At 35.8% G+C, this 12,989-nt stretch overlaps 3 protein-coding genes across 5 annotated transcripts in view; all 3 read right to left on the reverse strand.

Annotated features, from left to right (window-relative positions):
- LOC106302918 (glutathione S-transferase T3-like) overlaps window positions 1–372 on the reverse strand; it is an 878-nt gene extending 506 nt beyond the window's left edge. Inside the window, exon 1 of the mRNA XM_013739316.1 lies at window positions 12–372. Within this exon, the coding sequence (XP_013594770.1) occupies window positions 12–372 (361 nt within the window). The remainder of the gene's footprint in view (window positions 1–11) is intronic.
- Window positions 373–3,256: 2,884 nt separating this feature from the next.
- LOC106307035 (serine/threonine-protein kinase SRK2I) lies at window positions 3,257–5,419 on the reverse strand. Its single transcript, XM_013743871.1, has 8 exons — window positions 5,069–5,419; window positions 4,771–4,845; window positions 4,598–4,699; window positions 4,450–4,503; window positions 4,267–4,359; window positions 4,112–4,204; window positions 3,839–4,042; window positions 3,257–3,760 (listed from the first exon to the last, which is right to left on the reverse strand). Exons 1-8 carry the CDS (start codon window positions 5,243–5,245, stop codon window positions 3,470–3,472), a joined length of 1,089 nt encoding a protein of 362 aa, XP_013599325.1. The 5' UTR covers window positions 5,246–5,419; the 3' UTR covers window positions 3,257–3,469.
- A 3,788-nt stretch (window positions 5,420–9,207) lies between these two features.
- LOC106305678 (LOB domain-containing protein 36) lies at window positions 9,208–11,208 on the reverse strand. Of its 3 annotated transcripts, XM_013742030.1 has the most exons (4): window positions 10,940–11,208; window positions 10,710–10,765; window positions 9,515–10,424; window positions 9,208–9,349 (listed from the first exon to the last, which is right to left on the reverse strand). In XM_013742030.1, the coding sequence occupies exons 3-4, from the start codon at window positions 10,400–10,402 to the stop codon at window positions 9,227–9,229; spliced, it is 1,011 nt and encodes a 336-aa protein (XP_013597484.1). In that variant the 5' UTR covers window positions 10,403–10,424; window positions 10,710–10,765; window positions 10,940–11,208; the 3' UTR covers window positions 9,208–9,226. The 3 variants fall into 3 exon arrangements, with proteins under 3 accessions (XP_013597484.1, XP_013597483.1, XP_013597485.1); XM_013742029.1 differs by lacking the exon at window positions 10,710–10,765; XM_013742031.1 differs by lacking the exons at window positions 9,208–9,349; window positions 10,710–10,765 and having other exon boundaries at window positions 9,372–10,424.
- Between the last annotated feature and the right edge of the window lie 1,781 nt (window positions 11,209–12,989).

Here is a 12,989-nt window from a genome sequence, read left to right on the forward strand (position 1 = left end):
ATTTTGGCCACTCGCTTGCTCCTTCAAAGCGGCTTCATGGCTTCCCACAAACTTGCACACCTGCTCATTCACCCTTCCCCACCTCTGCTTACATTGACTCCAATCCCTAGGAACGGAGCCAATGAGCAGAGGGCTAGCATTGACATACTCCTCTATTCGCTTCCAAAACTTAGCTGTCTTCTGCTCATTACTCACGATTGGATCTTTGCTGGTGTTCAACCAAGCACTGATCAGCACAACGTCTTCTTTGGTTGTCCACTTTCGCTTTGACGCAGGTTTAGGAACCTCCGAAGACCCTAACTCTATTGTTTGACTGCTCTGGGAAGCTAGTAGGTTAACCAACCCGGGAGAGTTAAAGGAAAAAGAATCCATTTTGATTTTCGATAAATGGGTTTAAAATTTGATTTGTGTTTTCAGATGTGGATTGCCTATGATTTTAAACTAGTTTTAGCTTTGAAAGGACAAAAAATTAAACATAATCTAACTACCAAACATTTAACCATTGATTAAAGTTAATTAGAAAACAACTACTACACAGAGAGCATTCAATAAACATCAAATCAGTTTTTAAAACTCAACCATTCATTACGCAACCAACCAAAACACAACTACACGGATTTGAAACTCAACCATTCATTAACATTCATTACGCAACTACCTAGTTCAGTTCAAGTTCAACTCTACCTAGCACTCGAACTAATTAAGCTTCAGTGTTACCTTTTGTTTTCAGTCGAAGCAGAGCTTCTCCAAGTCCGCGACCTGCACAGAGAGGTTATAAACCTGCCCAGTGAGGTTATCAACCTCCTGATGGAGAGCTTTAACCTCTGCCTGGACATGGAAACAACAATCACACTGTGTTAGTCAGTTAATAAAAAATGAAGGAAAATATTACAAATTTAAAACAAAATTTTGGAAGTCACTTTACCTCCAGTCTTTCAATCTGATTATTGACCTCCGACACCCACTTGATCACCAGCTCAACCTCCTCCACACGCTTAGTGAGGCGTTCGATATGCTCCTGGACACCAATCACCCAAAGGCTGACGATAATGAAACCCATCAGCCTTGTTAACAACAAAAACACATATGAGAATCTCGTTTGAAAACAAAAATAAATGGAAAGAATTTAATTGAGAAGAAGTGCTTACCTCATACTTTTTGCAGGTGAAGAACCACTTCCCAGGAAGGGTGTCGTAGTCGTCCTTCCCCCGAACCTCGTCAATGATTCTCCCACCACAGGGACACCTTGTCGGAATCCCGTATTCTGAATCAGCCACGTGTCCTTGCATATTGATGAATTCCTTTTGCCTCTTTGTATCTCTTCTCTCTTCTGCGGGATCCATCTGTACCAGAAAAAGCAAAGATTAGAACACAATCAACGGTTAATCAAAACTAGAAACTCGATTTCAAACCCTAACTAGAAACCCCCCAAATTGATTTCAAATCCCCGATAAACGAACCCTAAATGGAACCCGCATGACGATTTCAAACCATAAATCGAAACCCCCGTATCGATTTCGAACCCTACATCGAAACCCCCAAATCGATTTTCATTAACCGAAAACGCTTTCGAGCCCAAATCGATTCAATCAAACCGTCAAAGTAGTCGATACTGACCTGAGATCGTCTAGGAGAGAGTCTGACGTCGATTAGATCGAGAAAATCTTCGGCTGTCGCGTCGCACGAGAAATCGCCTCCGAGAGAAAGAAACCCTAGCTTTCGAAAATAGAAGAGAAAATGATTCCTCTCACGCGAAACCCTATTTTTCTCGCATTCGACGCGATAACGCGTAGCCACTGCCTGTTCGACGCGTGGCTTGAACCCGTATCATACGGGTTCACTCGCAAGAGCCGGATCACCGATTTAAACCCATTTAATCATTTCTTTCTAATTTTCGGGCGTATGAACCCAAGCCCATAAACCTCTTTAAAACCGCTGATGCGGATGCTCTTATCGAACTTAAATGGAATCAATTGGTGTATATAATGTATTATTTTTTACTAGAAGTAAGTACACATTAGAAATGTATATAGTACTGGGCCAACTAAAGAGTATTTACATGTAATTAATTGGGCGGCAAGCGGGAGGAAGGAAAGTCAACCACGACAGGATTGCTTTCCAAGTAAGCTAAAAACTTAAAACATAGTACAAGAGAAGAGTTTCAGAATCAAGGATGAACAAGGCGACTGAGATTGTGGTTAGTGCTGTTGCGGGAGCTTTTGCCTCTGAGGTGCTGAAACTCGCGATTGGAGAGGCGAAGCTGGTGTTTGCTTTCGGCTATGTGTCTAAGGAGCTCGCATCGACCATGGAGGATTTGCTTCCGATAGTCACAGAGGTCGAATCGATGCAAGACGTTGGGGAACTAAAGACGCTGAAGGATACTATCGACAAAGCTCGTGTGGTGGTTGAGGAGTGTAAAAGCGTCAAGAAGTGGGAGATACACTTAAAACATTATTATACAAGAAGAGTTTATAAAATCAACAAGAAGATGCTCGACTTCTGTCAGGTTCAACTACCGCTAATTCTGCTTAGGAACCAAGGGAAGCACTCTCTTACGGTTGAAGCCATTAATATCTGTATCCGAACCATCTGTAACAGGATCGATCTTATGGATGTTCGCCCGCGCGTTTACACAAACCTTTGTCCAGTTCCCAAGATTGATGATAAGGTTCATGTTGGACTGGATTGGCCATTGATGAAGCTTAAAATGAAGGTCCTTGATGATTCCCTGGACCGTCTTCTGGTGTCTGCTTTCCCTGGATGCGGAAAGACCACCCTCGTTACTCATCTTTGCCACAACCAAAAAATCAAAGGTGGTACATACTAGTATATGCATTTAATAATCTAGAGAATCTCGAGGTAAAATGCGATGAAGATATTGCGGAGGTCTTGTGGAAACGTTTAGAGGAAAAAATGATAAACTTGAATGTTCAAGTGGAGGAAACAGAGCACAACCTGAACTTGCTTCGACTGTTGTAAGTTGTGAGTGAAAAGAACACTGTCACTACCTTTTGTGTGTGTGTCTTGTAATGTTGTTTATTCGTCTCATCATTCAAATGTATCACCATGCTTCTGTTTTTACTAATAAAACTTGTCTACATCTACATATTTGATTTTGAGTTTCCATCCACTTTAGACAATAATTTAAACAGCTACAAATGGCAGAAGAGGAAACAGTGGACGACCTCAACTGGCTTCACCTGTTGTAAAGTATGTTTGAGTCTTGTGTGATATCTCTTGCAAGTTTGTGAGAAGATTGGAAAATATATATTTATATATAGATAATGATATTTTACATTGCATATATGTGTATGTAAGAAGAAAAGACAGACAAACAAACAGACAATGAGCCCAATACAAAAATAACAGAAACCAGAGGATCAGACATACTGGTCTTTGAAGAAAAGGCATAAGGAGAAGAAGTGTGCTTTTGGTCATAAAGAAGACAAAAAGAACAATCTTTTTTCTATCACAGAGCATAAACTATCTCTCCGCTACTATCAATATCGATCTCAGACTCGGAATCAAAGTCGTCCATATCATCATCAAGATCAAGATTGTCCGTCATGAACTCGTCTAGACAACGGTTTCTCACAGCGGGAATCGTGGCTTCGGAGATGATTTGCATGATCGTGTCGAGGCTCTGCATCGGTTGTTCAGGCTCTTGAAACTGGCTTCCCGTGTTGCTCTCCTCTATTAGATCAGCTGGAAGGTTCTTCAAGAACCAAGCATGGTTTTTGATCTCTGGTATGCTAATCCTCTGTACAACAACAAACAAACATGTCAATTTTCTTTCTGATGGTTAAAGAGATGAGAGTAAAAGGAAATGATGACATACAGTAGCGGGATCAGCAACGAAGATTCTTGAAATGAGATGACAGCATTCAGGTGAAATCCTTACGTCTTCAGGGATCGCGTATTTAACGCTAAGGATTCTCTGTATAGTCTTACGATAGTCTCTAGGCTCGTCTGGATCTTCGAATGGATAGGCTCCAACCAACATGACGTATAAAGTTACACCGCACGACCATACATCTGCTATCTGGTATTGTAACCATTCTATTAATTATTCATCCATGGAGAAAAAAGAGTTTCTTTAAGAAGCTATTACCTTGCCATCATATTCTTGACGAAGTAGCACCTCTGGTGCAATGTAAGCAGGAGTGCCAACAGTTGATTTTGGTTGCGAGTGAAGAACAGAAGACTGTCAAAAAGCAAAGACCTTAAAACAGAGAATGGAAGAAGAAGACAACATTCATCATATACCTTTGAGTATCCAAAATCACATATTTTCAAGCGAGGTGCAGGACTTCCGTCCAATAATGTATTCTCCAGCTTCAGGTCACGATGGCAAATTTGCTTCATAAAAAAAACATGAACAAACAGAGTAAATCATAAAAAATAAAACATGTGAACTTGAGTTTACAAGAACATTATATCTCTGCATACCATGGCATGACAATAGCTGACTCCAGATATAAGCTGCTGAAAGAAGAATCGAGCCTATACAAGAATAAATTAATTTTAAAAAAAAATTAGAAACAGAAGCGCCTTAGACATGAATTAAAGAATCAAGATGAAGAGGAATGCAAACAACCTCGTCCTCGCTAAACCGTCCAGCATTGCAAATCCGCTCATAAAGTTCACCACCAGAAGCATATTCCATTATAATAGCCAAATGAGTCGGTGTTAAAATGACCTACCCTCCGTCACAAGAAACCGTGTGTTAAAAGAGTCTACTAAAACCACACTCAAAGATGAAAGTTTTACCTCTCTAAATCTGACAATATTAGGATGCCTGAGTGACCTGTGGTTTATTATTTCCCTCTGAACATTCTCATCAATCTGAAAACTCGTAATCCATCACCATCTAGTTAAAGCTCAGCACTTTAAAGCATAATCATCATCAACAAACCATAATAACCATAAAAAGGCGAATGATTTATACTAATACCCTAAATCTGGAAAGTGGAAGCTGATCAATGAACTAAGAAAAACATCAACTTTCCAAATATAGAAAATAAAAATTTAAAGCTTTTTGCTTTTTTTTTTTAAAAAAAAAGAGAACCTTGTCTCCTCGCTCGATGTACTTAACAGCAACGAGCTCCTTTGTGACTTTATCTCTCATGAGACGAGCTACTCCAAAGTTACCAGACCCAATATCTTTAACGAAGTCGTATCGATCACTGTCGTGCATAATCGGCATATCCATCGGTCCTGTGCTCACCGCTGCTGCTCGATCCATCTCTCTGTCTTCCTCCAATCACATCAGAGTTTTAAAAACCTCGATTCAAATTTCGAATCTTCCCACGAATAGAATCTGGAGTCTTAGGAAGAGGAAGACTCGCGAAATGAGGGAAAATATATCTCCAAGAGGAAGGAAAAAGCGTATGAGAGCTGAGAAGAAAGAAATTAAAAAATTAGAAATAAAAGGCAATTATTGGTCGTCCCAAGAGATAAGGATAGTCTCGAAACGACAACGTTCTGTTGGTTGATACGACAGTAGCCGCCGCGTTTTGATCATTGATGTTGCTTCTCAAGAAACTATAACCCCTCCCAACAAGTGAAATTGATTAAAAGAAAAATAAAAATTAAAGCGCGACTTCACTTGTCCTTGTCGGCTAAAAACAACAATCTTTTCTTCTCTTTAAATGCTCTGTATTTATCCATTTAGATTTATTTTTCTATTAGACGAAAATTGTATCAACCAGACATAAGAATTACGTAATTACTTGTAATTTAAAAAAACAGATCATTTAAAGAAAGGTAGATATTTTTTTCGATTTGGTGACAAAGATATATTTTTTTAAATAGTTTGGGGGAGAATAAGAAAAACTTAGTTCAGAAGGAAACAGAAGCTTTGCAGCGCCCATGTGCTGAAAGAATATTCTCTACCATTACGCCGTTAGCTCACGGCGTTATGATATGAACGGAACGGAACGGAGCTCCAAAGACGGTGTGAGGCAAAGAGGAGCAGATCGTTCGCGCGTACCACGGTACCAGAATGGCGAGGATGACGGATACGTGGCGACTTCGTTGATTTCTTCATTTATTGACCTCACGATATAATAATGGACTGATGATGGGCCTCTTCTTTGTTATAGAAAATTTTGGGCCTTTTAATGTATTAAAAAGACCAGCCTAGTTTTACAATGCATGATTTGATTGGATGTATGAGTCAAAGCTTTAGCTTCTTGATTTTGTCGGTCCATTACTTACAGACCACACTGGTTATTGTATTGACCTACTAGTTAGAAATCTACATTTGCGACACGAGCCATTTAATTTTTAAGAGAGGTATATACAAACATTTTAAGTATTTGAGTTAATAAAAAGGAGTGTATTGGTTTATGGGTAAGTGCGCAATTAATGGGTCAGTGCTTAATTTAATGACCGATGCTCATCAATTTCATCACCTTCTCTTTATTGCTATACCAAGCATCCTACTGGTGTGATTTGTATACTATTATATGCACATGCACATTTAGGTATCCATGTTTCTAATGAACCATCATGTATAAAATATCTACAGCTCACCCGCATACATACATCTACATGTAACCTAGTTGATGTCTTTCAGATTGGTTTGACTATGTATTTAGATGGTGTTGTACGTGTAATCCATCTGCTGTTGATTCAGTATATAGAGGAAACGGCTATGAAAGAGAGAGCCAAGACTATGGGTGGTCAAAGAGTGTTAATAAATGACCCAACACAATCTTAATTGCCAAGCATTCACACTTAACTACTTCTTTAGCTTCATCTACTTCATGATTATTATATACTCGTATATATACTAAGAAAACACATTAAACTGCCATAATAAATCTATCGTTTTCTGTAATTTTCAATTTTCAATAACCTTTAACCAATAGTAATTCAATAAAGTCAATTAATTTTTTTGAAGTTTACAATTTTTCATAATAAAATACAAAAAATACATCTTTGTGAAACAATTTTGTTTTCAAAAAAGTCTGTCTTAATGAAACGGAGAGAGTTGTGCGATTTTTATAAGTACATTAAATGTAGGCCTAATTAAATGTATCTAACAATTTTATATATATATATATATCTATTAACACATTCCTTCAGTAAAAACTGATGTAGAATTTTTGTAGTCAATATCATAATGTTTAACAATTTTTCTTCATTTACTTTTGTATACCTTAAAGTTAATATAATACAATACTCAAAATTAATATGCGTATATAACATGTTTACAATATGTGAAAAATCTCCGAGACATCAGTTGTGAAAAGGAAAAAAGGTAAGCTATTAAACCATCTAACCAGGCTATAGGAGTTTCCAAATTTCAGAAATAAACATACCATATAAACTCTATAAATTAATAAAGGATAAATTAATAAATACTATAAATTAATAATTTTTTTTGGTTTCGAGTTGGACTTATTTTAAAAATAACACATATCGATAAAATAATAAAATAATATTTGTTTAGAAAATTCTATGTAAATATATAGTAGAGAAATTCACTATATAGCTCTTTTTAGTTTATTTTCACAAAAATAAGCCCTCAAAAAGAAAAATGATCAAAAAATGTTTTATTGAAGGGTAAATATGCATTTATATCCTTAGGGTTGACTAATCTAAGACTTAGGGTTTATAGTTAAGGGGTTGGATTTTGGGGATGAGTTCAAAATTTTAAAAATAAAAAATAATTATTAAAATTTTCAAAATAAAAAATGGCTATTTTGGTCATTTTATTTTTTGAGAGCTATTTTGTGACAAAACTTAAAAATGGCTATTTGAGAGAATTACCATATATAGTATCATTAAAATTATAAATTAATAATTTATCTATACATAAATTTTATATAAGTAGAAACTAAACATTATATTGTTGGTTTTATATTCACAATGAAATTATCTCTAACTTTCTTAAATTTCAATATATTTTGATAATATTTAGTAAAATTATACGAAAAACCACATTTGAATTCTGTAAAACATAAAAGTATATGCCAAATAATATAGTAAAACAATATGAAAGTCTAATTTCTAAAATTTTAATTAGTATATACAGAAAAATCAACTATTTCGTATTTTAGAAATAAAATCTAAAATTTTTTTTGTAAATTAATAACTTTATAAATTTATAACATCTCTTAGCCCCAACATTATTAATTCATATAGTTTTTACTGTATATCAAAAACAAAGATAGCTTGTTCAATGATATCATATAAATTGGTTGTGATAAACCACTAGGAGAAGTGACCCTGCTCTTAGCATCCCATTTACAAATATAATAATTGTATCCAAAAACACTAATATTTCTCATTTTCATTTAAAGCCAAAACAAATATAAAAAAGGAAATACAAGAAAAATGTAAATTAATATATGTTTCCGTAATGAAAAACCAGAGGGATATGCAGTAGAGAGCTTTTGTTCAATTTCATACGAGCCTCTGGGTTATAATAATACTCTTCACCAAAACTCAAAATCAACCAAATACCGCTGACTTTTACATCGCGGGTGTCTTTTCGCTGTTGGACGTGCGACAAATTTAGAAAGAACTCGATCATGTCCGTAATGCATTGAGCAAAGTCAGAGTTTCCAACTGCAAGAAAAGTCGAGGAAATAAGTATAAATAAAAAGCTATGGATCCAAGACTACAAAATTCAAGAAACGATAATAATAATAATTAATATAAAGAAGTTGATCGATGTGATTGAAGCTAATATATGGATGAATAAAGTGTATCTAATGAGAAAACACTTAAAGATCTCCAGACAGAAAGGTGTAAGCAAATCTTAGACTCTTAACGTACACAAATTATCCCTATTAGGTAGAAGAAAGCTGATACACGTCGTAAATTACTACCATATCATCACACTAGAGTAGACCAAGAATCGGTGAAGTGATGTGACCCACCATGAATTTAACAAGTAGGTTAGTTAATGCATTATTGTTCAGAGAATCCAACAAAAAGGAAGTTTTATAATAATATGGGCTATATATGGCTAGACGAACAAGAAGAGCTGACAAGGCTTTATCTTTAAATGTTATATAAAGGAAAACCTCCTCTGTACCATTGTAACTGTGCTATACCATAAAGAATAATCAAAATGCAGAAAAAAAAATCGAAACCCTAATATGATTAGTGGGGAAATTAAAATTCTAATTTTTTTTTGTTATTACGTACCTGAGGAAAATTTGAGCAAGCGAGAAGGTCAAAGGTGGTAACTTTTTTTTTTTTTTTTCAACTAACGAGATGAATCAATGATACTCCTTCTACCCTCCCCGCTCTCTGAATTTGACTGCGTCTGAGTCTCCTGCGTTTGAAGTGGTAGCGGTTGGGAAGATTGTGTAGGTATGAACAACTGAGCCTCATGATGTTGCGGGGGTAACTTTTTTTTTTTTTTTTTCAACTAACGAGATGAATCAATGATACTCCTTCTACCCTCCCCGCTCTCTGAATTTGACTGCGTCTGAGTCTCCTGCGTTTGAAGTGGTAGCGGTTGGGAAGATTGTGTAGGTATGAACAACTGAGCCTCATGATGTTGCTGCTTTTGATGATGATGATGTAATTGCTGATCCGTATGATAACTATCATTCGTGGGAGGACTATCAACAAAGTTACCACCAAGAGCCAAAGACGGTGACATTCCGGTTACCGTTGTACCGCAGGAGCTTAATTGATTAAATCCGGTTACTGTAACTGAACCGGTCGGTACAAAGTCAAAACCATTATCAAACCTCAAAACCTCAACTTGAGGTTGGTTTTGATGATAATGATGTGGACTAGTGTTACTTCCTCCTCCTGCTCCAAACGCTCTAAACAATTCATTCTGCTGCTGCTCTCTCGCAACCGCATTAACCGCCGCTAGTTGCTGAGCCTCAAAAATATTTTGCTGTTGCTGATGGTACAGTTGTCCAGTTGGAATAGCCATCATTGGAAACAAGTTATGATGCAGTTGCTGCTGCTGAGTTAGCACAGACGCTGAAGAAGAGGAGGAAGACGGTCGCTGCGGCTGCGGCGGTATAGACATGAAATGCGGTTGAGGATGATGATGCGTTTGGAGAATAGGAAGCATATCTTGAGGACCAACGTAAGCAGCGAGTTCTTTCTTGGCGTTTTCAAGATCTTGTTGAAGCTGTTTATGCCGATGTTGAAGAATCGAGATTAAACCGACGCAACCGTAAACAGGGTCGCGGAGTCGAGCTTCGGCTTCGTAGAAAAGAGAGTTAACAGCGTCTTCTCTTTGGTTAGCCGCAATCTCGTTGAGAAGCTTAGCGACATTACTTGCACCGAAGACTTTGTGAACGTAAGAGAATTTTTGAGGGTTATCTGGAGGGAAATATGGAGCGAATACACATTCTTGTGTGCATTTTCTCCTTAGGAACTTACAAGCTGCGCAGGGAGAGCTTGAAGACGCCATTTTTGTCTCTCTCTGGAAAAGCCTGGAAGAAGAAAATATTCAGTTTGTTTGATTAAATAAACAGTTTCTTTTTCTGAATATAAGAAAATAGGGATCGTGAAAGTAAATGCATCGAGGAAGCTTCATGTCACAGTCATTAGAGATAACATCGAGAAAAGGGGTATCGTGAGTAGCGCATACAAAAATGTTCCGTACAAGAAATACAATAGTGAAACAACAATAAAATCTGAATATTTCAAAAAAAAACTAATGGTGTATTATACTAGTGCTCTCTAATAATATGAGAAAACTAGAAATGGTTACAAACCAGAGTAGAGATGATGGCGACCGTATGACTTTCAAATGTTTATTTCGATTACAGATCTGTTTATTTAAAAAAGTATAAGGGTAGTAGTATAAGAGAGAAGATCAACAGATTTCAAAATAAAACAAAATATAAATCATCATAAATGATAATAAAGAAAAGAAAAATCTATCAATATCAATCTATGATTAACTGAAGCAAATCATCGATCGAAAAAGGAAAATCAGTCTTACCTAAATTAAATATACAAAAATCTTTCTCCTTTTCAAAACCTTTTCACTCTGATATCCTTTTTAGCTAGCTTCGTATCTCACTCTCTTCATCTCATGATTCCATGATCACAAATAGGTTGAGTGAGCAAGAAGTTACTGATCGGGTTCTAGGGTTTCTGAGAGAACCTGATTATTGATCTGGTCTCAGATTTATTCCGCCCTAAGGCCCAAGATTTATAAACCGTGGAGAAGAGAATAACGCTCAAGAAAGAAGAGGAATAGGAAATTGGGAAAAAGAAAAGAGCCTTTTCTAATGACGGAGACGATCGTTTATATACACGCCAGAAACTATAACCGTTGAGATTAGAGAGGGAGGTTTACAGCCGTCCGATCTCATAATTATTATCTGGGGTTTTAATACTATTAAGCAACCGCGTACGTAATTACAGTGCTGTCCATGTATTATTTCTTTTGTTTTTGTCTAAATTACCCTTGAACTGCTGTCTCGGTCTCTAGATAAGTCCTTTTCATCTCTAATCTCAAACTGATACGAAATCTCAAACAGTTACTGAAAAAGTCAGCCCCACGAGTACAACCATTTTCTTTTATTTTCTCACTATCTTTACATACACAATGCTCTCCAACGTCCAATTATTGAATTATTTAACTACTCAAATATATAAGCAATAATTATAGGAAAATTTTAAGATGCACTTAAAAACTTTTTTTAGTAAATAGTCAAAGGTCACATGCCAACTGGAGATGGAATTAAAGTGCTTCGTTATGTTCAACACAAGTCTAGTGTTGCACATGGTTGGCTCTTTCATCACTGATTATTTCATTTTTTGTTTAGCCAACTTAATTCATTGAATGCACTTTTACTAAGGCAAAAACCCTAAAATAAATGTATCTAAGCTTTCGCAGCTGAAAAATTTGAATGTTTTTAATGACAACAAATTTGCATGGGAAATATTGGAGTATATAATAGAGGAAAATGTAAAACTTTAACTTGAAGTCGATTATACTAAAACCATGATTATTGCGGGATTCTTAAAGTAGAGTTCTTAGCGAAATATAAGAATTCGTCTCTTAACTTTTAACTAAAAAAAGCTAAGAACCGGTTCTTAAATAAAAGTTTTAAGAGCCGGTTCTTAGCTTTTTTAGTTAAAAGTTAAGAGACGGGTTCTTATATTCCGTTAAGAACTCTAACTTAAGAATCTTCTAATAAAGCATGATATTCTCATTCCTGCTAGCTAATTAATTATGAAATTGATTGACCCATGGCAGGGGTATTACCGTAGTTACATTACAAGCCCACTACGAGTTACCGCACGTGCGCCATAGCCAAAATAATCAACACAACTAACGTTAGTTAGGTCAAATTTTACTGCCGTAAACTTCCTCATTTGTGCTGAAATGATAATAGTTAAGAATTTTGTTATTCATTTAATATTGTTGATGATTCCAAACTAGATACGTTCTTTTTGAGCAACAAACTAGATACGTTCAAACAAACATATATATCGTTCTCACTAAATATATCCTTCAAAACAAGTAAGATTATTCAAAATATTTAAGATTTAATACACCCAAAATAAAATAGAATCGATTAATAATTTGTGTATTCTTTTTGTTTCTGTTTACATTTGTTAAGATTTTGTTTTCAAACAAATAAGTTTTGTTGTTATTATATTATAGTGACTGATAGGAATCTACCACTTGAATCATAGTGACAAAAAGGAATCTACCACTTGACGGAAAATTGTAATTGCTGAAGATTATAACCAAAAGAAAAAGATTATAGCAAAAAAACCCGAATTTTCAAGGGTGCACAAATACCCATATACAAATAATAATACAGTATTGGTTTTCATTTGTTTTCTTCCGTTTTTTGTTGAGTTTTGTGAAACCTAGGCGAAAAACTAACGTACAAACGTAGAAAAGTTGCATACGAAAAATATATACGAAGAATAAGAGACTGACGTTAGAATTTGGTGTACAACGGCACTTTTCTATGTGCTTCTACGTTTTTTTTATGACTAAAGCTTCTACGTATTTGAACTTGAGTTTC

This window comes from Brassica oleracea, chromosome C7, assembly GCF_000695525.1.
Source record: "Brassica oleracea var. oleracea cultivar TO1000 chromosome C7, BOL, whole genome shotgun sequence".
Taxonomy (NCBI): Eukaryota; Viridiplantae; Streptophyta; class Magnoliopsida; order Brassicales; family Brassicaceae; genus Brassica; species Brassica oleracea.